Source organism: Apis cerana, linkage group LG12 (assembly GCF_029169275.1).
Source record: "Apis cerana isolate GH-2021 linkage group LG12, AcerK_1.0, whole genome shotgun sequence".
Classification (NCBI taxonomy): Eukaryota; Metazoa; Arthropoda; class Insecta; order Hymenoptera; family Apidae; genus Apis; species Apis cerana.
Window position 1 is genome coordinate 9,628,939 of NC_083863.1, and position 23,469 is coordinate 9,652,407.

General features: G+C 49.2%; 1 protein-coding gene across 5 annotated transcripts in view; it reads right to left on the bottom strand.

Annotated features, from left to right (window-relative positions):
* Nucleotides 1-23,469, bottom strand: part of LOC107998379 (Krueppel-like factor 3) — a 237,423-nt gene that overhangs the window by 147,323 nt on the left and 66,631 nt on the right. For 4 of the 5 annotated variants that reach the window (XM_062083133.1, XM_028666985.2, XM_017057625.3 and 1 more), the window contains exon 3: nucleotides 14,744-14,833. The exons of the other annotated variant lie outside the window; for it this stretch is intronic. In XM_062083133.1, the coding sequence (XP_061939117.1) occupies nucleotides 14,744-14,833 (90 nt within the window). The remainder of the gene's footprint in view (nucleotides 1-14,743; nucleotides 14,834-23,469) is intronic. 5 annotated transcript variants of the gene reach the window in all.

Below are 23,469 nucleotides of genomic sequence, written 5' to 3' on the forward strand. Positions count from 1 at the left end.
TTTCCTCGCGCATCCAAACTTGAAACTCATCCCTCGGGGGATACGCGGATTGATTCGGGGACAATCGATGGAACAGGGAGAGGAGAAACCGAATCCTGAAGCATGCACGCACATTTCGAACGCGAACGCGGCAATTATTGATCGGATTATGCAAAACGCGAGGCAACTCTCTTTTTACCCCGCGGAGCAAAGGTGATCCAGCCAGGTACGTGTCTGAACGGCCCAACCGTCTTCATTAACGTTGCGCGCGGGATAAATCGGTTCGCTGCCCACTGGAAGTCGTTCGGGACTAATCGAGGCTGACCAAATTAACCGGCACGGTGAATGGACCTTCGAGGGAAGAGAGAGAGAGAGAGAGAGAAGCCGAGTATACGCATCGACCTTCCCCAGAAGGAACTCACGATTTATAGGATTCCATCGATCTTCGAAATTCGTATCCTCGTTCGTATCGCGCGAATAATTTCGAATCCGATCGTGGGCATCGCTCCCCTCCCCGGAAAGATCCTTCGTTTTTCGATTCTTCCTCTCTCGATTAATATGTTAAATTATGGAGAATTTTGTCTCTTATAAACCGTACATCGAGATAGCGGATAAGAAATTGGTTTATTAATAATTTATGATCTTGTCGGGCTTGTCATCTCGTCGCAAATATCGTCGCAAGAAACGACGGGGGACGTCTTATTTAATAATTGTACATCGCTCCGTCATAATTACACCGAGAGTAAAAAGAGAAGAAAGAAAGGAGAAGAGGAAGAAAAAAGCCACAGCTTTCCCCTTCCTTCCCCTGCCGACGTACGTACTTAAGATCCGTCTCTCGAAATTCCGCTCTTCCAATTCTCGAAACGAAACCACTCGAAACAATTCGGAACCGCTGTTGCCCGCATTTCGAGGACAGGAGAGCAAATTAGAGGCACGGTTCCGGGAACCGAAATCGTACATCTTCGGGGGGATATCGTTACACGCGGCGTAGGCCAGGGAGAGAGTCTTTTTACCAAACTGTCAATTGTGATCGAACGCGGAACCACGGGGCCCAGGGGACGGCTCAATTCGAGCGGCGGGGAATCTTTATGACACCGGTGTCGTCCCTCTCCTTATTCGGGCCATCGACCGAACCGACGGACGGGATCTCGAAAGAGGGAGAAGGAAGCGTTAATTCGTGGACCAGTTTCCGTCCCATTTCCACCCGATCCCTCTCCGCCTCTTCTCCCTTTCGCTTTATTCCTCGACCTTCGCTCTTTTCCGCGCTTTTTACTCGCGGCATCTGCGTGTATTCCATTCTCCCAGCGCTTTTTCGAGAGAGAGAGAGAGAGAGAGGGAGAGGTCGAGCAAGTCTCCTCTCAGAGGCCCACTTTTAGCCGAAAAATCGATCCCACGAAACGCGCCCAACTTTCATCCTTCGCGACCACGTTGCGCAAGAAATCGTAACGTGTTTTTTTCTTCCCCCTCTCCCTCTCTGTCTTAGGTACAGAGAGATGGACCGCGGCCGCTTTCTACCTTTCACCGCGGCCGATTCCTAATAAATAATTTATTCGAGATAGCGGCGATCGCTCTTCCCCGTCCTAATCCTGGATTCCGTGAAAAATACCGGCGCACGGCCCGCTCCTCTCCTCGAAGGAAACGTCTTCTCTCCTTCTCCTGCTTCGTGAAACGCAGTTCTTCGACGTGTCTTCGTTCGTTTCCTCGCGTTGTCGAAAAGGAAGAAAACCGTCGGGGGATCGAAAATCCTGGGCACGTTTCGCGACGCGAGACACGCCTCGTCGCATCGTCGCGGTCCCACGGGAGCAGCAGAAACGAGGAGCGAAACGTTGCTCGATTGGGAACATGGGAGAGGAAAAAAGAGGAAAACATCCAAAAAGTTCCATCTTCCCCGCCTTCCTAAACGCGTCATTGATTATACGAGATGTTACGCCTAGAAAGACGGGGGACGAGGGTGGGAATCGATAACTAATCGACGTGGATTAAAACGGAAGGAACGAACCTTCTTCGTTTCTTTTTTGGAAGGTTTGAAAAGAAACATCATTCGCTCTCCCGTGTCGTGAATATATGCACGTGTCACTTGCTAATTACTCGACCGGCAAAACATCGCCTCTCCTTCCCCCTCCGCCTCCCAGAGTCGTTAATTACCATCGAGCTCTCGACCAGTCTCCTCCTCTCATCATCGTCCAAGATTTGCGCTTCGACTCGGATCGACTTTCGAGGCGGGGGGAGGGCGCTCTCCAACATTTCTCCCGGGATGCATCTCCCGCCGCCTGTACACGAACAGGCGGTTTCGCCATCCCGGTTTTGCCATTCGTCTACCGGCTTAAAGATGTCATTGATTAAACGAGCAGGAAGCGGCGAACGGAATACCTGCGCGCGCGTTTCTCACCCACACTCCGAGTCTCGTGTGGGCAACGCATTATGGCGCGGTATGAATACTCCTGAAAGGAGAGAGAGAGAGAGAGAGAGACGGGCTGGGCGTGTACCCGGGCCCTTTTATGCGATACACCTCGTGCCACGCCACAGATTCATCCGTGGAAGGAAGAATACCGTCGTGGCTCGGCCTCGAAATCAGTCACGCTCGAGCCGCTCGTTCAGTGACGGCCGCTTTATTCCCCGTGAAATCCGCCTTTTAATTCGATCGTTCGTATCTTCCGCGATTGGAGGAGGATTTTAAAAGGGAGAGAGAGAGAGAGAAACTTGGTCGAGTTTGTATTTATTAATCATACCTGTTGATATAATAACTCATCATATTTTGGAAAATACAAAACGCCAATGTATTATTTACGAATAGAAACGACAAGCGCAATTTCACTCGACTTGGTGGTATTAAGTGGATGAATCGACTCCGTGTCTCGTAGAGTAGAAGCCTTTAAGAAAATAAGTCACGCACGAAGGCGCTTCATAAGCATAATGCACCTCGTACCTCTGAAGGAGAAGAAGGACAGGGTGAGAAGAAAGCGAGAAAGAGAGAGAGAAAGAGAGATAGCCATCGATATGCTCGAACGATCAGCTACCGCTAGCGTTTATGAAACTCTTCCCTGCGGTGGCATTAATTCAACCAGAGTTTAATCTCCCCCCTCCTCCCCGATTCCTAATATACCAACTTCATTATCCTCCGGCTAATTATCCATTTATTATAACAACGTAGTGGAAAGTTCAATTGATATTAATCGCGAAAACTCCGTTCGACCATCTTTCGATATACAATAGGAGGACGAATCCGATTACGAGACATTCGATCCCCTATAGATATCGAGCGATATCGAGCGGATAATCGATAACGGGGAAGCAACAGATCGCAAATTCTCCGTGAAATCGGGCGAGCCAAGTCTTCTCCTTTTTATAAGTCGAAATCGCTCACCGTTCGAAACCTTAAAACTCCCAACACGCGATATCAAAGGAATTAACGTATTCAAATCTGTCTCTCTCTCTCTCTTTCTCGGCCATAACGTTACATAGGGCGAATAAACGAGGAATATTCGTTCTCAGGGCGCATCGTACGGAGCACGTAATGCGCATTCGTGAAAGAAATTACGCCTCGATCCATTTGATCGAGGAGAGGAGGGACACGAGCGTATATGTATATCGGGTTGATAAATCGACGTGGCCATCCGTCGATCCATCAGGCCGATCCCCCTCCACCGAGATGATTGAGCGATATCATCGCTGGATATCGCTTGTGGAAATAGATTTCCGTTGCCGACCGAGTCGGGAAAAAAGAGGGGGAGAGGAGGAGGAGGGCGTAGAAATCGGGCGACGAGGGACGATGCGACATCGAGGAAACGATGATCAATGAACCCGGCCGTTGTTTAATGGCGCCGTTTCGAAGTGGCAGGATAAAAGAGTATTAATATTGACACGGTCGACGCGGGCAATTAAAAAATATCATCGGGACGATTATCATCAGGGATATAAAATATGATACGAAAGGGAAGAAAGGAAGGAAGGAAGAGGAGAAACAAGAGAACAAGTTGATGTACGAAATCCAAAAATGCCCCGTTTTCGAGGCGGTTGATCGAGAGAGGGAACTCTTGAACAATCTCGTTACAACCAGGAATATAGAATAACGTCACGCGACGATGGCTGATTAATTGCGCGCGACGAAAACGCGTCCTCGCGGGGATTAGGCGTTTCCGAATTATCCGTCCAATTATCGTGTCTACGGCCGTCACGAGACGCGGCGCAAGGCGGCGTGTAATCGGTAATTGGGCAGGGGCCGGAGAACGCTAATCAAAAGTCGAACGAGAGAGGATTACTCTTCTAAAAGTAATGTAATTACACGTATCGTTCCAGAGAGAGAAACAGAAAGAGAGAGAGAGAGGAAGGAAAAAAGATAGGCAACGCTTCGAAAGCTTCTCTCCCTCTCTTTCTCTCTCGAAACATCTCGACACGGGTAAAAGGCAAATCCTTCCTTCTTCCATTTCCATCTTTTCCGGAGAACTCGGTCTTCTGTTCGACTCGGTGACATTCAAACGTGCCGATGGACTGCAGTGGAGAAGCGGTCTCCTCGTTCGATCGAGACGAAAATCCGTTGGTCACGATTACGAGAAGGTTAATCGCAGGAGGAGGAGGACGTAAAGCGGTATCCTCCACACGCGCGCTTTCGGGCGAGATGAGAGGAGGAGGAAGGAGGATCGAAGGTTTTTCCATACGGCGGTAACTAATGGCGGAATATAGATATGGCGCCGGTGGTATCGTGCGGGTCGTCGGCAGGTTGGCGGCGATATCCCGAGAAAAGCCGATTAAAACGGCCACGCATCGCCGTTTTTCAGGCGGTCGGTGTCGGTGCCGGCGCAGAAAGAGTTGGGGATCCTGTATAAGGAAGCACCGCGTGCGGACAATGAGCGTGTGCCGCACTGGAAATGACATTTGAGCGAGGGACACAGGGGGAGGGATAGAAAGAAAGACAGCTCACGCGAATAAGAAGTATCGGCTCGTTATTGCTACTCGGTGTACGAGAATGTTTAAAGATCGTGACTTTTGTCGGCCGCCGACATCGCCAACGAATCCTCCAATCTGCGAATTTCCGCGATCCTCGCCAACATCCATTCGATATTCGATTGCGTCTCTCTACTCGCTGTCCTGCCAGTAAGGACGATAATAAGTTCAAACTTGGCGGGCATCGAGGAATTCAATTATACGATAATCCAAGAATCGGATAGGAAACGGATAGTTCCAGCACGCGTGCCACAACTTTTCTTTTAATATATATAATAGATCAACTTATCGTCGATTAGCTCGTTCTTTAGAAACCGCGTCTATTGAATCATCGGACGGAAAGGAGGATCAAAAATTAGGGACATTATTCGAACGTTTTGGACACGTTTCTTTCCACGATGGGATCGACGCGGAAATCAATTCGATGATAAGTCGAGATTACACCGCATTATATTCAGTTTATTGTTCCGAGGGTGATGCGCCTATTTATTCCAATGGATTCCACATCGCCTCGATATTTATTTTACATCCAAGCCCGATCGTCGCCTGGCTAATAGTCGAGACTCGAGATCTTCGTCCCGTAATATTATTTTAAAAGGTTTGGAGGGAGAGGAGCGGCGCGGTTGAAGTACACGCGTACCACGATGCTTAATAGCAGCGGCTGTCGAACGGGCGATCGTCGGACGGGAACAGACGTCGATCGTGTTAACTCGTGGAGGAAAAACTTGTTGTCGAGCGAAGCGAGCGGAGAGAAAGAAAATCGGAGTAAGAAATCGAGTTTTCAAACGCGTTATTTCTCCTTCTCTACGCTCGTCCAACTCTGCAGCGGCATTACTATAAAAATACTGTTTCCATCGAGATGTCCCGTTAACGACAGCAACAGCGCCACGCTTCTTTTGCCAAACTCCGCCAACTCGAGTATAAAGCGCAAAATTTTCGCGTTACGTCCCTCTCGTCGAAAAGCTTTTTAACTGCCTCCTCCTCGTTCGAAAGAACGAAATTTTCTACCATTTTCTTCTCTTTCGAGGAGGAAAGAAAAGAAGAAGAAAAAAAAAAGAGAAAACTCGAGAGCAAGCGTATCGAGAATCGCCGTAATCCTTCCGTCGTCTGTGTACGAGAATAAATTAGCCGTAATGATCGGCTTTTGTCGACAACGGGCTCGTCGTCGAGAAAAAAAAGAAAAAGGAAAAGGAAAAAAATCGCCAATCAAGGAATATCCGTGCAACGATTGGCAAAGTACTTGGAAGAAACGACGAGTCGTGAAACAAGTGGAGAGAGTTGCTATAATCATAGGAACAAGGGCGGGATATGTGCTCGACCTCCGGTTCCCCTTTTATTTACGAGGCACGCAGGCACCGGTTCGGGAACGTTTTAACGAACGAACGGTTCTCTTTTATAACACCGGCCCGTCCTACAAATTAAGTGCCTTTCTTTCGATAGTAAACGTCCATCTGTAATTTAGAGATTTAGAAATTGTTCCCATCTCGGTGCTACCGCGAACCGGATGGAACTTGGCCACCGATAATCAACTCCCTTCTTCCTCCTCCTCCTTCTCGATCATGCTCGATCACGATTCGTCGTTTTTACGATTCCTCCTTCGTTCCATTATACCGATAATGGAGTCCATCGAGATAAATAAGTAGCACACGCTGCTTACATCAAAAAAAAGAAGAACTGAAAGAAATTAATTATTTAAAAAAAATCGATAAATAAAACGAGTACGGTCAATTTTCTTCTGAAAACTGCCCATCCGGATGAAGGGGACGGGATCGACGCAAGTGAAAAATAGCATCGTTCATCCGATATATCGGAAATAATCGGCGCAGATATTGACAAATAACCGATCCGATCGCCTCGGTTAATTAACGATTTCGAGGATCGCGGAGGCCTCGATCGGTTCTTTTATCTCATCGTCGAGGGGATCGATTTCCCTCTCCCCTCAAGAACGTTTCAGACACAGAAGAAAGAGAAGGAGATCGGATCGGAAGCTCTCGAGGAGATAGGATCTAGGTGGGAAACAGGTGACGGCAAGCGGATCCTTCTACCCTTCTACGATTCCCCCTCCCTGTAGAAACACAGACTCGGGCCAAACTCGGATATCGCGCGGTTCGTTATCTCATCTAACGAGCGGTGGCCGATCGTTACGTGATCATTACGTGGTCGCCATCGGGTCATTGCCATCGGATCGCTTAGATCCGAATGATAGCGTGCCGATCGGGGCTCAATTAAAAGCGTAGCAGAGGTGGAACGACGGCCACGATCCAGGATCGAGAAAGGAAGAAGGAAATTAGATGGATGGACGGGTAGACTTACCGCCTACGTCGAATGATCCTTCGCGCGAATCATCTCAGAGGAGACGGCTCCTCTTCCGCGCGTTCGATCGTTTTCAATCGGAAAGGAAATAAGTCGGTGACAGTTTTCGTGGCTCTGATGAAGAAATTCGTGATGAGAAATATGGTTGGCTTCGTAGAGAGAGATATATATATATAGGGAGAGGGGATTATGAAAGATAGAAAGCCTCGCGTGTTTTCTCCAAATAGAAACCGAACTCTACTATGGCCTCCTTCTTTCCTTCCTTCCTTCCTTCCTTTCTTCTACCAGTTCGTCGAGTAAAACTTGATTGATCAAAAAATATTTGACGCGAACGTTCATCTCCTTTCTTTCCGAAATATCGAGGGTATTTGAATATCCTCGGTCGGGATTGGAGAGAGGAGGCTTGAAAGGAAACGAGGGTAGGCAAACTAGACAGGGAATAGCGGAGAATACCACTGTTCCTCGAGCGTGCGGAACTGTCGATCACCTAATTTGAGGATCGATCGTCGGAGAGGATTCGAGGTAATTGCAGGTTTGTCCAGATCCGTCGGCCGCGCCGAGGTCGGATAAACACACGGGAATCGGAGATCCACGGCTATCCACGTTTAATCGAACGAAGATATTTAATTACAGAGGACGGTTAATCGCCCGTTCGGTGATTAATCGATGGACGGAGAGGTGGCACGCTTGGGATTTCGAAGATTCGGGATCGATTCGAAAAACGAGAAACAACAGGGTTTTCGCGCGTAGCCGATCGGATCAAAGTCTTTCTTCGTCTCTCAAGATACGAACAGGCTCGTAAAATTCGGAACCGTGCGAAATTGAGAGTAAAAGTGAGTTGTATCCAGCATTCTTTTCCTATCTCGTCACTCGTCGTTTCCCAATTTTTCCAACTCACCGAGCGTAAAATATCCACCTCGCGGCAACACCTCGAACAACCGACCATCTATCAAAATTTTGCAACAAGCTGGATCGAAAAACGAAAACGGGAAAAAGGAGGAACGATACGGCTGCGTTACGCAAATTCGCAATAACACCACCACCAAACTCTCGACATCCGTCGTCGTTGGTTGGAAGGTGTTAGCGATGTAACTGGAGAGGAGAGGTTGGCTTCGAAGGAACGAGACTGAAAGTGCGGACACGATCGTATAAATAGAACCACCTGTGCGTAACCGTGCCGATTTCTAAGCGGCGCACCGCTCCATGTAAATCCGGAGAGCCGCCGGGAGCGACTCGTTTCTTCCAACGAGACGAGTGCAATGACGCGTGTTCGCCACGCGGGGGGTACCGCCGTCGCCCGATGACGGATAATAAATCACGTTCGATTCGTCGTGGCACATCGATCGGTACAGTTTCGAGAGAGAGAGAGAGAGAGAAGAAAAGTACCGAACAAGGAACGATTACCGGTCGATGTATAAGAAGGCGAATTCTTGGATTCGCTCGAGCTCGAGTCTCGTTAAGACGATGATGTATATAAAGATCGGCCGATGGAAATTGTGAAACCGGTTACCCGCGTTCTCTCTTTTCTCTCCCTCCCTCTCCGTTTCTCTAATTGGAATGTTACGTTATTTACTCGTCGTCTCTTTTCACGAGACACGCCAGATTACTCGAGATAAATTATCGTAATTATTATGCCTCCACGATGTCGCGTAACGTTGGAGCGCGTCTGTATTTTCCTTCTTTCTCCTCTATCTCGTTCCATTTCCCCGTCGCAATCGCTCGCTAATCGTCGATAATTCGTTCGATTGGGAATCGAATCGAATTTTCTCAGTTTCGAATCCTCCTCCTCTGCTCGTTCGAGAAGGAAAGATACAGATCGTTGAACCGTCGAGAGACAAGAGACTCGAGGCTTGCGCGCAAGGTGGCGCGTGATTTAGCGAGGAAACGCAATAAAAGCCGAGGCAATGAAAGAAGATGACACGCGGTCAACACTCGCGGCGCCTTCTATCCGTTCGCGGCTTAGCTCGTACGGTACTCTCGACAATCAGCGGCGGCAGATGTTACGACTGCGAGCGACTGCAACAGGCTGCAAGCGACTGACTCGACATATTTCGCGGGGCGTGAAAAAATCGTGGAGCCCGTTTTATGCCCGCCACCATCCTTCCTCTTCCTCGTGGTAACGAGCGCTAACCGGGACGAATCGACCTGGGGGATCTCGAATTTATCCCCTCGAGTTTTCATTTCCAAAACGGATGGGACGATTCTCGCGATGCCTCGAATCGAGTATTATTATACGTCGAGATCGAACTGCGCGAAGGGGAAAAAGAAGAAGAAATGTAATCTTCCATCTCACGTTCGTTTCCTTTACTTAATAGGAGAGATGAATATTTTACAGTCAAGTTCGTGAGATTTTATAGGCGCGAGAGTGAAAAATGTTTGATTAGAGGATAGAAAGTTGGGTGTGACTGAAGAGCACTTGAAATTAGCGTCTGAATGGAGAATGTGACCACGCAAGTTTTTGAGTGGACGTGACCATGAAGTTTTCTAGGAATCTCTCCTCGCGTGACTTAAGCTCGAGAGAATCGAGGAGGAAAGACGAGCGCAATTTGATCGTCGCCGTCAATTTTTCCTTTGTCTCGATGCTATATTCTTATTAACCTCGGCGCGTTCGTTCCGCCTTTTGAAACATCCATCGACTCGTCGATATTCCTCTGAGCGAAAAAACGTGCACAGACGCACGGGCGCAGACAGAGGAGCGTGCGACAGCATCGGTGTGGCCACACCTCGGCTCGTTGCTGCAAATGGTCGACATGTAAATTCGTAAGACTCGTGAAAGACTCGCAGCGAAACGAGTCGAATGCGCGAGGAAGAATGCTCCGGCGAGGAGCGTCGGGGGAGAGAGGAGCCCCTCCTTTTCCCAGCTGTTCGACTTCGACATCGATTAAAATGCCATTGGCGAAAACGCGGAGGCCTCTAAAAAACTGATATAGACCTCCTTCGAATTCCAAAATATTTCGTGACTCTCTTTCCTCCGGGAATCAACGTTTCTCGAAAGATTCTCTCGTTTCGAAAGAGCGTACACACGCGTATATATTCCGAAATTCTTCGAGAAGAATCACGTCGATCGTCTCTTGCTCGTTTCTTTCAATCCGTCGAATCTCGATCCTCGTCGATGGATCGGATCAGAATTGGAAACGGCAGTTTACGTTTCACACGTCCGTCCAACGTATTACCCTTCCCGTTATCGAGAGGCCGGCATGCTGGTCGGATGATGCATCGTGCGCAAACGCTTTCGAAGCGCGCCTCGCCGGGGAGCGCACAGCGGCCGCGCCGACAATAGATATTCCGCGACGCCCACGTAGCGGGAGACAAAGGCCTGAATGGCCGGCAGATGCACCGACGTCCGTCGATTTAGAGAACGCAACGAGATACGTACCTTCGTTTATTCGTTATTCGTGACGAAGGTGCGGTACGTGACTCTCTGTTCCCCAAAAATCTTCTCCCGCCTCTTTCTTTCGATTCGACTTTCACCCTCGGTCAAGAGAATAACCCTCTATCGGAGTGGACGACTTCGGTTAGGGTAAGGAAAGAAAGGAAAGAAAGAGGCGGCTATTGGAAAGGAAACAGGCGAGAGTAAAGGAAAGGTACGGATTTTGAAGAGCGGTGGGTACGGTTGTTGCGAGAGAGACTAGCTGCGAGGCCAGGCAACGCGCGCACGTACGTACGCTCGAAGGTTACGTAATTCGGAGAAGAGCACGCGGACGGAGAGGAGCGAGCGGTGACGACACCTTGTTCGGAGAGAAGCCTCGAGATCCGGGAGTGTCCACTCGACTGACTGGGAGGTAGCCCGGCCCAGCCCACGTTCCCAACGATCGACGACGTTCCATACCGGATCCGTGGAGATACATTCGATCGATACGTACGCGCGTCGCCACCGCTTCGTTTTCCCTTCTAATTGGAAACCGAGTTATTCAACCGCGGTTCGGATGACGAATTGTATCCACCGATCGATAAACTTGGGAGGAACAAGAACTCGACGTGTGTGCACGCGATGCACGAGGGATCGCGTGGGCGGTTTCGTTCGCCCGTTTACCCAGATTCGATAGAAATTAGAAATCGACGAGACGAGAGTGGGTAGAGCATTGGAAGAGCGATCGTGGACCGTGAAACGTCTATCCCCTACCTCTGCACCTGTCCCAGTTTCCATATTTCCGTTAAATTCCAACTTCGTCCCCGACGCTTACGTTATACGTGTATCACGATCGCGTGACCAGAATTACTTTTCCTTCGAGTTCGGAATCATCGACGAGAACGACGTTCCCTTTCTCCTTCCCCCCCTCCACTTGTAATATCTCCATCTTAAGAACCAATCTTAATTAACACTCGAGGATCCCGTGTTCGCGGTTCGACCAAAAATCCCACGGCATCCTAGCACAGACACCGGTAGAAGAGGGTACAAACGTTGTTCGACTACCACCGCCACCTCCACCGTCACCACGTGTCGGTTTTATCGGACCTGTACCTGTGTACAGTCGTTAAATCACTCGAATCCGGCAATATATTCGAGCATCAACGTATCTCTAACGAGCGTATCCCCTATCGTCCGGCTGGGATCGGGCAAGGAAAATCCGACAAGCAATCAAACGACGAAAGATTCCACGGCTACCAGAGGCGACGAGGCGACCAGCGGCCGTCCACTATTCCACGTGGAATCCACGACTATCGGAAGCGATCGCGAAATCTTGGGGCAATAATTCACCCCCTTCCGCCCCTTCGGCTCTTGTCCGCGGTTGGAGGGGCCCCGTTCGACACCGATGTTCTCGTACACTTGGGCAGAAGACCACGGCATCGTTGAACGGTTAATGCTCGCATAATACGTGCACGGCACGGCAGCCGCAAGGGGGGACGGGTATTGTTACTAGTTTTACGTACCGTTATTTTCTTCCCGTTGACAGAAATTCCTTGGAGCGCAAAGGTGAGCGCTGCTATCTGCGAATCTCCGAGCTTTCCGTGGAAAAATCCTGGACACTCGACCCGCCGCGGAACCTTTATCGCGCGAAATTTCTTCGCGGGATAGAAAGTAAAATTAAAAACGTTCCAACGTTCGTTCGTTCGTTGATTAAAATCTCGAACGAGGGAGAGGATCGGGCGAGGAATCGTTCGTGGCAACTCGAGGATCGAGTTTACCTGGTTAATATCGCGCGGCGGAGGACGGATAGTTCCGATTGGCCGCGCCGAGTTGTATAGAAGGGTTGGCCGGCCTCGGCCCAGGCATCGATCCTCCAGCTACCGGCTTCTGCCCGTTAATGAGTCATGTTTAATTGGCGTGGGAAGCCCGCGGCTACGTCCACGTAACGGAATTGAACTGTACCCGATCCAACGCCGCGCGGTTACGACAAGGTAAATATACCTTGGCCACGACCACCATTGACCCCTCACTCGGACACGGGGAATAACGAAACGGAACGAAAGAATCGTTAATGAGAAGCGAATCGAATCGATCGATCGACCGAAACGAGTTTTCTTTCTTTCTTTCTTTCTTTCCCTCCTCTCCAATCTCTAAACTCGAGATACCGGAATCTTGGCCGCTCGGTGTACACAGGTGTATCGGGCGCGAGCATATTCCACGCACGGCTGGCCTGGATGCCGCCTTTCACGAGAAGAAGAAGAGAAGGAGGGGGAGGAGGAGGAGGAAGAAGAAGAAGCCACAGTTTTACTGCTACCTCGACGACAGGCCAGGCATTCACCATCAAATCGCGATTTCTCAGGCAACAAGGATTTAACGCGAGACATTCACTACGGGGCCTCCGCTACGTATGTACGACAAGCACGGGTTTAGAAACGTTGTCGCCGCGGCAGATGGTACGCGACAGCCCGTTTCAAACGATTACTGTTACCGAGTTCCCGGCCACGACAACCACGGACGACGAGGCTCCCAACTTATGCCGGTATGCAAATAAATGGCATCGCAGTGGACGCGTTCAAAAAACGCACAATGCGATACGCGCGCTACGGGCCATTGTCTCCCAGTCTAATCACGACCGCGCATTTACGAGCCACCGATTAGACGGACGCGTAGCCCCCGGTCAAACACCACCACCACTCCTATCACTATCTTTCGCGGGAAGGCGGTCTCGTATTCTCCGCGCCACCGACATATGCATCGCGAATACCAACACCAGTCACACCCATCACACAGCCCCGACCCTGTGGGTGGCGCCCGTACGAACGAGTCGTAAGGCCATCATCCTCCTTTGCGCTTATTGCGCGCCGCAGCTATCGATATTCTCTCTCGCGATCCTTCCTCCTCCACTCCTTTCCACCCCCCCAGTAATCCAACCCCGAGGCGATTTTCCTCCATCCCGACGTAACGACGCTTTAGATCAACGGAAATAATTCCCTTTGATTCGAGGACTCGTTAAATTCCACCCTTACCTCGCCCCAGGCCTCTCCTCCTCGCTGCAGGAGAGAGGTTAATACGTTCCACGCCGCGGGTCGTGGAGTTAGTAGGAGTTAAGAGGAGGAGGAGGAGGAGGAAGCTCGAGTGAGAATCGCATTGTATCGATAAATAGAATCTTGGATGAAAAAGCTGAAGAAATCCTCCAGTTTCCAATTGAGGGAGAGAGAGAGAGAGAGAGGGGGTGGAGAAAAAAGGGACGAACGAAATTGGCGCAAGAAAGCGTCGAGGTATCCCTGAGCGAGGTTCATTGGCGCGCTCCAAGTCCTTGTACGATCACCTTGTACCTAAATCGACACCTCGACTCGCGATTGCACGCCGCTAATCGTCCTTCCGGGAGTGACGTGCCGACATACCGCGGTTCTTGCTAACAACCCTGACGTAGCCCTATTAGTAGCCCACACACGCACATATATATATATATATGTGTATACATAAGTATACGATACGGTGTTGTTGCCGACACACGAGGCCGGCATCACGATTCGGGTGCCATCACGTAGCGAGCGGAGCCGAGCGGGTTTCCATTCGCGGCCAATCGACACGCGCTTCCCGCCCGCGTTTCGATACCGTCCATCGTGATCCACCGACCTCTCCCTCCTCCTTCTCCAGCCGCGTAAACAAATGGAGATACCGGAAAGCGGAGAGCGGAGTGGAAAAAAATTGGACGGACGCACCGTGCCGTGGGAAGATCGAGGAGGCTACACGACGTGGCTACGAACTCGGCGTTAATGGCAACGCCGAGAGAAGGTCGCGTAGGTATACGCTGGCGCGAGAGAGAATAGGAGCGCGGGGAGGGGTAGGTAATTAGCTGCGCGATGAGTCGACGTATCAGATTCGAGGAAATTTCTGATCCTCGAGATGGAGGATGGAGGAAGGCAAAAGAAAAAAATGAGACTTATATAGCAACCTCGTAGTCGATTCGAATGAAATCATCGCGATGAACGTTTTCTGTCAATTACGATTCACGGGTTATTTAGCTAGGCGAATTTAATATAAATCGTCTATTTATTTTGTCATCGATTTGTCGTGTTATTGTTCGCTCGAGGGAACGTAAAATGAATAGTAATAAAAGGGGAGGGGAGAGGAGGAATGTAAGAAAAGCCGACGTACCTCCCTAGACGTTGGTGCCCCCAGGACGCAGGGGCTGTCCGGGCGGCGGGGCGCGCTGGCCCACCGCTTGCTCGAGAGCTCGCTCTCATCCTGAAACAATAAACGTGACCTGTAATTAGACAAAACGAAGGTAAAGGTGATAGGCGGTCAGCCGGTTGATGAGACGCTATTATATACCAATCGTAATGGGCCCTCTTGGGAAACGACCAAATTGCTCCTGGCAGAAAATTAGCCGGGGAGAACAATGGAAGGAAGGAGGTTACGATTTCGATTTCGTCGTGTCCTACGAAAATCCGTGATTCCAATTTTACTTATATACTGCAAGCGTACATATATATATATATATATATATATATATATATATATACATATATATATACGTACACGCATTCACCACTCTGAACCGTGCGTGTTCCAATATCGCATTAAAATTCGATCAAAGACGAATGTCCATCTTTTTACAGAGGTAGAGGCAGAAAGAAACTTTTTACCGGGACAAAAGGTATTTCGATAAAAGCAACCGATAAACCGACTTCCGTTAGACATCCATACATCCAACGCGGTATAAAATTTTTTATCGCTCGATCAGCGTAACGAGTATAAAAATTGCAACGGCGCATTCCGTTTAGTTTTACGACTAGGCGATATTTTCCTCCCTTTTTATCCGGAAAAACGTCGTCGTCGGAGCGCGTTCGACCGCGCTCTCGTCACGATCTCGAGTATGAACGCGATGGAAACGCGATTGTGTCGGGCGCAATTTTCCGGCGGCGCCGACGCGAATCGATGCGAACACCTCGCGGAATTGCATTCTGCGACACGATTAAGCGGCACGGCGGCGTAGCGGCGGCCAGGAAACAGCAGGGGCGCTCTAATGGATCAATTATACCAGTCATTTCGAGTGGAAACGAAAGAAAGAAAAGGTCGGCCTGGAACGGTGATAGGCCCCTCGTGGAATAATTAAGATGGCATCTCGGCGGTCGCCGGTGTCAACGCTAAATCGCTTCTCCGAAGCGAATTCCGAAACGAGAGAAATACATATATACATATACATATATATATAGAGAGAGAGAGAGATTGCGTAAATTTTTCTATCGAGCAGATCGAACATTTGCGAGGCAAGGTTCGCGCCGATTTTAACCCGGTAAATCGAATAGTTGTTCGAATTTTCTTTCCCGGCCCATCCTCTTCTCGCTTTCTCTTACGTTCACTCACGATCGAAACGGTGTACACATTTTACATTTATGACACCGCGGATCTCTTAGAAATCTTACGTAAACTCGAGATCCGAAAGCTTGTACGAGCGTCGATAGGTAAAGAAAATCGAGTGTTATCTTTTACGAGGCGCAACATCTCGGGACCGTCTACCTCGACTATTATTATCTCGATACGAGGAGGAATACGTAGTTGCGCAATCCCCTCCCCTCTCCTATAAAATTAAGTAAAAACATCAGAAATTAGGTAAACAGCTTCCTTTACGTAACGAACGCAACAATCAAATTGATCGATCTCATCTGGAGACCCGTCCAATTTATCAGATTCATTCTGTGTCTTCAAGTTTTAAACGGAAAACGATCGTCCTTCCACGGGAATGGATAAGGCATCGGGGTGTAAAAATACGCGCGCCATTGCGTTCCATTCTTCGACGCACCGATTATTATCCTCTTATTATTATTATTGTTGTTGTTGTTGTTATTATTATTATTATTATTATTATATTGCATTATTGCGTGGCCAGTTGCAACAGTAACCTCGCTGCCGATGTTACGTTTACTTTCGCCGCTAGATTTCTCCCTATTTTCCGTAATGCGGCGAGATTGCGGCGGCTTGAAATTGAATCGGCTCCTTTGGACACGGATATTAACGATCCAAATATAGCACACGCCGCTCCTGCTCCACGACAAATCGATTATAACCACTCTCGATCCGGTGGATATCGGGAGGCACGCTCGCTCGTCTCTTATTCCCGAGTTTGAAAATCGATAAAATTCAATTTCACGCGAGGATCGCGTTATACATGATATTATTATATCCGAAATGTAAACCAACTCTCCTCCTCCTCCTCCTCCTCTTCCACCTTTTCTATGAGAGAAAAAGGAAACCCTTGGAAAAGGAAAATTTTTATTAACCAAGCGTTCGAGAGAGAGAGAGAAGCGAGTAAAAGTGAAGATACTCGTCTCCTCTCGTCAGCCCCTCGCGGGGGCGAGGCCAGGCGGGGCTGGTTCGAGGCAAGTAACGTCATCGTGAAATCATCGACGAATGAGAGTAGCGGCGAGAGTGGCCGTTCTCCATATGCAGCTGCTATGGCAATAAGGAGGTGAAACGGTTGCGTAACGGAACGGGCATTAGCGGAATATTTATAACATTAATCGTGGAACCGGGCTGATTACCGAGAGAGCCCCACGGACACCCGGCTTCGAAAGGGCAATCCCCGTTAATCCGATCTCGCCCCCAATCTCCTTCCCAACATTCTCCGCGTTTTCGATTGTTCAAACCGATGTCCCGATCGCACACCTACGTGTGCACATGCACATATATTTATATATACGCGTGAAATGTCGTAAATCTCTCGCATCTTGGAGGAGAGAGAGAAAAGCTCGTTGATGAACTCGATTCTTTTCTCCAGGACTGCAAACACGAGGAGGGCCGTATCTCTTGGACGTCCATCAATTGAACACCGTGAATCAAGGATTAATCGACGCGTGGACGATCGATTTTCGCGAACAATCCCGTGAAATCGGTTGCGGCCTGGGTCGACTCCCCTCGAACAGAAATATGGAATGCGAGGAGACTACCGTGCGGCGAGCCACGGCTCGTTGTTCAATGAGGGAAAACAATGGGGGGCTTGATTTACGAGGGCATTACCGACAACCCACGTACACGCTTAGATCTACATATTATACCAATATTCTCCGTGTTTATTCTCGGCCGAGCACACTACCGCTATCCGCCTGACGTGTACACACACGCACGCACACCACGATGATTCACGCGAGGCTGGCAGCATCATCTCTCGTAACGATCCGCCGCCGTGTCTCGCGCGAATCTCCTCTCGCGCGGGAGACCGAGGAATTCGTTCGCGGAAGCGAATTGTTCCTCCTCCTTCCTTCCCTATATATCGCTGTCTCGAACGAAAAGCCGTGGCGCGTCACGTTTTCGAAATACCGTTCACGAACGCGCCGTGTCGCGCCACCTTCTTCTTTCCTCCTCCGATCGAGCAAACCGCACGATCCTCTCTTTCCTTTCCCCGCGGACCCACCCGCCCACGAGGACACCGTGATAAATCAGACGGTATTAAAAGTTGAAAGATGAAAAGAAAACGGCACCGTTCCTTTCTCGTCGCAAACTCTCTTCCCTCGTAAAACGAACAGAGAAAAGGGATCCCCCTCCCTAAGGATTGTAAATCGTAGGATGCGGGTGATAAGGAGCAATAAGGAGGGAATGTAATCGCGTATCACGGTAATAGATGTAGGGATTCCTCGAAACGATCTCCAAATCCTCTATGCGCAACACCATTCTCCGTATCAGTTCACGCACAGGTTCTTTTCTTCTTTTTCTCCTTTTCCTCGTTATCCGTAATCGTAATTAACGCCGTCCAACCGAGCAATTGTTGGATGGGAACGATAACAAACCGTTCGAACGTACTTCTCTTGGTCAAATTTTAACAAGTTTCTCGCGAAAGATCGGAGTGGACTCGCACGCGCCTCGTCGTCAAGTGTGATAATTAAAGCGTGTCGTTGCACGCCGTAGCTGGAGGGAGAATTGAAGGGAGAAGGGAGGAACGATTCTCTGGCGAAGTAAAGGAGAATTTAGCGCGCAGAGGTACAATCGTTGGCCAATTGTCTAACTGCGGTTGCGTTACACATCGACTTATTTCGAGCACGAAAGGAAGAGGAGGGACGGGCAATTAGACGACGACGACTCGAGCGTACGTACGCGTGCCGGCCCGACTTAATTACAAATTTCGAAACGCGAAATGCGCCAGCCGGATGGAGAAAAGGTAATTAATTTGGGGGAAGGGTATGTTAAAATCATAGCCACGAGTAACGAACGAATAAAAAATATTAAATAGCTCAGATTACCCTTGCCCCTCCCCTTCTTTCTCTCCTTCGTCCATCGAGAAAGAGAGAAAAAGGGAAAAAAGAAGATTTTTACGGGAATTCTCGATCCCCACTACCACGGGGATTTTTTCCCCTGGCACGCCGGGTGAAAGTTTGAGGCGGCCTCCTATTTGCAGACACGAAAGCGAGGGAGAGCAACCACGGAGTGGCCCGTATACACCTCTCCATGTATACGCGTATACACTGAAAAGGCAAATCTTTGCGCCTGCACGTAACGCAAATCATGCGGCGCAAGTGTGGCACGTGTTGTCAGCGTGTCGTAGCACGTGTGTGTATGTGTGTGAGTGGAAGCTGGCTCGCGCGATTACATAACGATGAGAAGGGGGGAGGGATTTCAGTTTAAATATGGAACCTGTCAATCTTCCCCCGGCTGCACGCTGTAATTAATAATAATTGCCTGCTCTCTTTGCCGCTCCAGTTATTACCACCGTTTTGACGGCTGATTAGCGCCGCGTGTTTGCTCGAATCGATGAATTGAAAAAAAGGAAAAAGATCCTCTCTCCTCCCGTTGATCAAATTTCGAGCTCGAAGCCGAATTTTTCAGCTTCTTCTCCTCTTCCTTTCGAGTTGTGCGACGAGGGAAGAAAAGAAAAAGGAAAAGAGTAAAAGCCAACGTCGCGATTAAATGCAGATCTCGCGCGATCGCGACGGATCATGCAAGTAGAACACGGCACGTGTTGTCAGACTCGGTGTGTACGTGACCGTAGGTGTATTAAACTGCACGAGTTTCCTTCGATTACACCAGCGGAACGTGCTCGAAATAAATGTTAAAATCACGATCGGGCTCGTGTTAAATCGCGAGACGATCGTAACTCGAAACGATACTCCGTCCGCAGCAACGAGATTGCCCATCCTGGATGGGAATTAGACGTCCCCTCGCTCGCAAAAATTTCGATCCTCGTACAGAGAGGACGATTCGAGCGGATCGAGGGAAGGATCGATGAAATACCGAGTGCGATACTTCGTAGACTTCGCGAAGAATCGAAGAGTAAAACAGTTGTTCGATTCAAGGATCGAAACCCGCTTTGATCGGGCATTAGAATTTTATCGAGTCGACTACGGAGCCAAATGTTTCGTCGTGGATGAGACGAGCATTTATGACGAGAACCGCTTCTTGGCCAATCGTAAAAAATCCTCGAAACCTCGTATAAACCGTATAAACGAGAAAAGAAAAACAAGAGGATTGATCGCTTAACAGATCAACGACGAGTTTTCACCGATATATATATATATATGTAAATGGATGTTTGGCCGAAAACGGGGGCCAAAATTCATTATTCGCGCGTAAGGTTTTACGATCGCGGGTGATCGGCCATGACAACGGTAAAAAATAATCAGAATAATGTTATAATAATGGCCGTAAGAGAAGTTTAACGTTGTGCTTGGTCGAAACAAGACGATGATAAATATACTCTTACCCTCCGTTACAAGCGTGGAGAGTAGCGGCGATGCGATCCCATTTACAACATCATTTACATACGTTTTGACGTTTCTCGCGGCCTCCTTTTGACGTTTAAATATCATCGGGCGAAACCTGTCCTTCCACGCGATCGCGAAAGTGGAATATCGAGAGATAGAGAGAGAGAGAGGCTCGTCACGGTTCCTCTCGAACGACATCTTAACTCTCGTCCAGGGAAAAAACAAAAATAAAATAAAAAAAAAAAACGGTCGCCGTTCGCTTAATCGCGCATAAAGATCGGTGGCGGCGCCGTTCTCCGAGACGAGTATGCGAATCGAGCACGAGATATTTTAACGAGACGTATCGCGCGCAATCGCACGGATACGTGTAATTTCGCGATGATTCGTCGAGGTTGGGGGAGGGGGGCGAAGAGGAGAGCGAAACGAGAGAAGAAGAGAGCTGGACAATTTGCCTTATTTATCACGCGCTCGATATTTTCCCCCCTTTATCTTTTCACGCTCCACATCGTGATTAGACGGATCGTGGGAAAAAAAAAGGTGGTTGTACAGCGAGGATCGAACGGATTCGGACGGGCGGCGGGGTGCAACTTTTTTCTCCGCGTTTCCGTGAAACAATGCACACCCACCTCACCCAGCAGCGTCGCGTTGGTGTAACAATGCGTCTTGGCGCCGTATACGACGATATTATTACCCGAGCGAGCCGGGGTCGGTTACTTAAAACTTCATTGAAACCGCGAACAACAATGACTTTCTCCCGCGAGTCGAAAGGAGGAAGTCGAAGCCGAGCCCGGGTTACGACTGTTCGCCGCCTGCTCGCGCTCGTGACGCTTCTGTTCCACGATGGCGAGAAAAAAAAGAAGAGAAGAAGAAAAAAGAAAAGGAAAGAAATCAATTTTTTATTTCTAAACAGAGAGGCGAGCATCGTGGACAGTGAAAGGATCAAAGCCCCTCGAGAGCGTGCCCGTCTTCCGCAAGGGTTGCCTCTCGATGATCGATGAAAACTGCCACCGATCCCTCGACCGTAGAGAGTCAACCGTAAAACGATACACTTCTTCCATGTCTCTCTTCTCTCGCTATTTATTAAAAATGTTACATCCGTATACGCAAGCTCGGATTTACGAGGAATCTGTAAATTCTCATTGCTCGCAATCCTGCTCGCGAAGAATATACAATTTCATGGCTTACGAGGTGCGCTTACTCGTTTCGCTCGCTCGATAGATAGAAGGGCTATCAAACGTCGATCGAGTTGTCGCACGGTTGGGTGGCACGAGCCTACTCGAGGCTTACGACACGCGGCCGGATAGGCTTGATAATTTATTATTGGCGAAGAAATGGAAGCCGCCGATCTATTAGCACCACCACGTACGACAATAACAGCACAGGCCGTAAGTAACCTAAGTGGTTAAGTAACGTCGATGCGGCTCGCCAGCCGCCTACGCTTCTTACAGGTTCTTATATCGTGCCCCCTCTCCTATCGATCGCGACAAATCAATCGAGACCACGTTCGAGGGAAAGAAAGAAAGAAAAAAGAAACAGAATGAAATTTCGACGATCGATGATCGACTCTCTCGAGAATCGATCACCTTCCTCTCGTCCCGCTCTTAAATCACTTTAACCGATCCTGCTGTTGCATCGAATTCAAAGGCGAGCAACGAGAATATTGCTCGAAAATTGAGAAGAAGCACAGTATACGCGCCTATGTATACGGTTATTTTCGAATGGTTTACGAGCATCCGGCCGTGGAAAATAGGTGTATCTTCGTTTTATGGAAACTGGCCTGCGCTCGCTCTAAAATCCTCGCAACGGATAACGCCTGATTGAATTGGAAGAGGGGAAATTGAAGGAATTGGTCTGCCGATCGAATCACTCGCGCGTTTCCGCGCATTACGTGATTGTCGTACCGCCTCCTCTCCCCTTTCCCTCTCAAAACGCAACACGACTCCGTACCTGGCTCCTGCTCGACAGAGAGAGAGAGAGAGAGGCGAAGTCGGAAGAAATTTTTCCCAACCTCTTGCCCGGCGTACGTTCTCCAAAACATAAACTCGCTGGGCGGAAGCGAGAGTTAACATTTTCGTGGTTACGACTCGAAATCGAGACTCGGCGGGATGGTTTATCGGGTTGTAAATCGTTTTTGATCGGTTTTTAACCATATTCGTAAGCGTGGATCGAGGAGGGTGAGCGGTCGGTTGAAAAATTTCCCTCCTTCCCGACGAACGTGAAATTGGAAAAGGAAGGAGGAAGTTGTGGAGGAATTTCGCAACGGTGGATCGGATACGTACAGAAGCGGTGGGACGGGCGGATAAAGCGGGACGCGGCGAGGGAGACGGGGAGGAGATCGGGTTTAAGAGCGGCGCCGTCAGGCCGCAAACGCGATTCGCCTCGCCGCGACGAACGTTTTGTCGCCGGTGATTGGCGTTTGAAAGAACAACCGCGTACAATGCAATTACCTTGGCCTTAACCGCCTCGGACCCGACCGATAGCATTCGATCCCTAAGCTGGATAAATACGTGTATATCGCGGTCCACGATCCACGCATGCGAGTCACAGCCGGTGCAAGATCGAGTTTTTCTTAGCCTCCCTCCCCGGCCTTCCCGATATGTACTTGCGCCTCTCGCGCCACCTTCCTATCCCTCCCATTATTCATATCTATTTACCCACCATTTCTCCTTCTCCAAGTAAAATAACAATTCGAGCGATCTTCTAACCATCTAATCCTCGATATCTTCAATATCATCGCGTTGGAAAAACTATTTTTAAAACTACTTTCAAATTTTCCGATAGATACGCACGGGGAAAAAGTTGCGTACACAAGAAACGATTGTAATTCTTCCCCTTTCGTTCTCACACTCGACACGTAACGAATCCACGTAGGTTTTTGCCTATTCTCCGGCGAATCCTTAACGAGCCACGAGATCGCATCTCGTTAAAGGGTCGTAGGTCATCCTCGTCCTGCCTTTCGCGCCTCACAACCGAGCCTCGCGAACAGGCCGCGGGCAAAAATTCTTCTCCTCTGTATACCGTGTACAGATACGCTCTCGAATCCGCGACTTTTTCCTTTTTTTCCTTAATCTCGCGTGAACCTTGCTCGAACCTCCTCGAGTTCTTCGAAAAAATCGAGCCAAGCGATGGATACATTTTACCCCCTCGGCGGGGTGTAAAGTCGGTTGGCTCGCTTTCGCAATTTCTTCT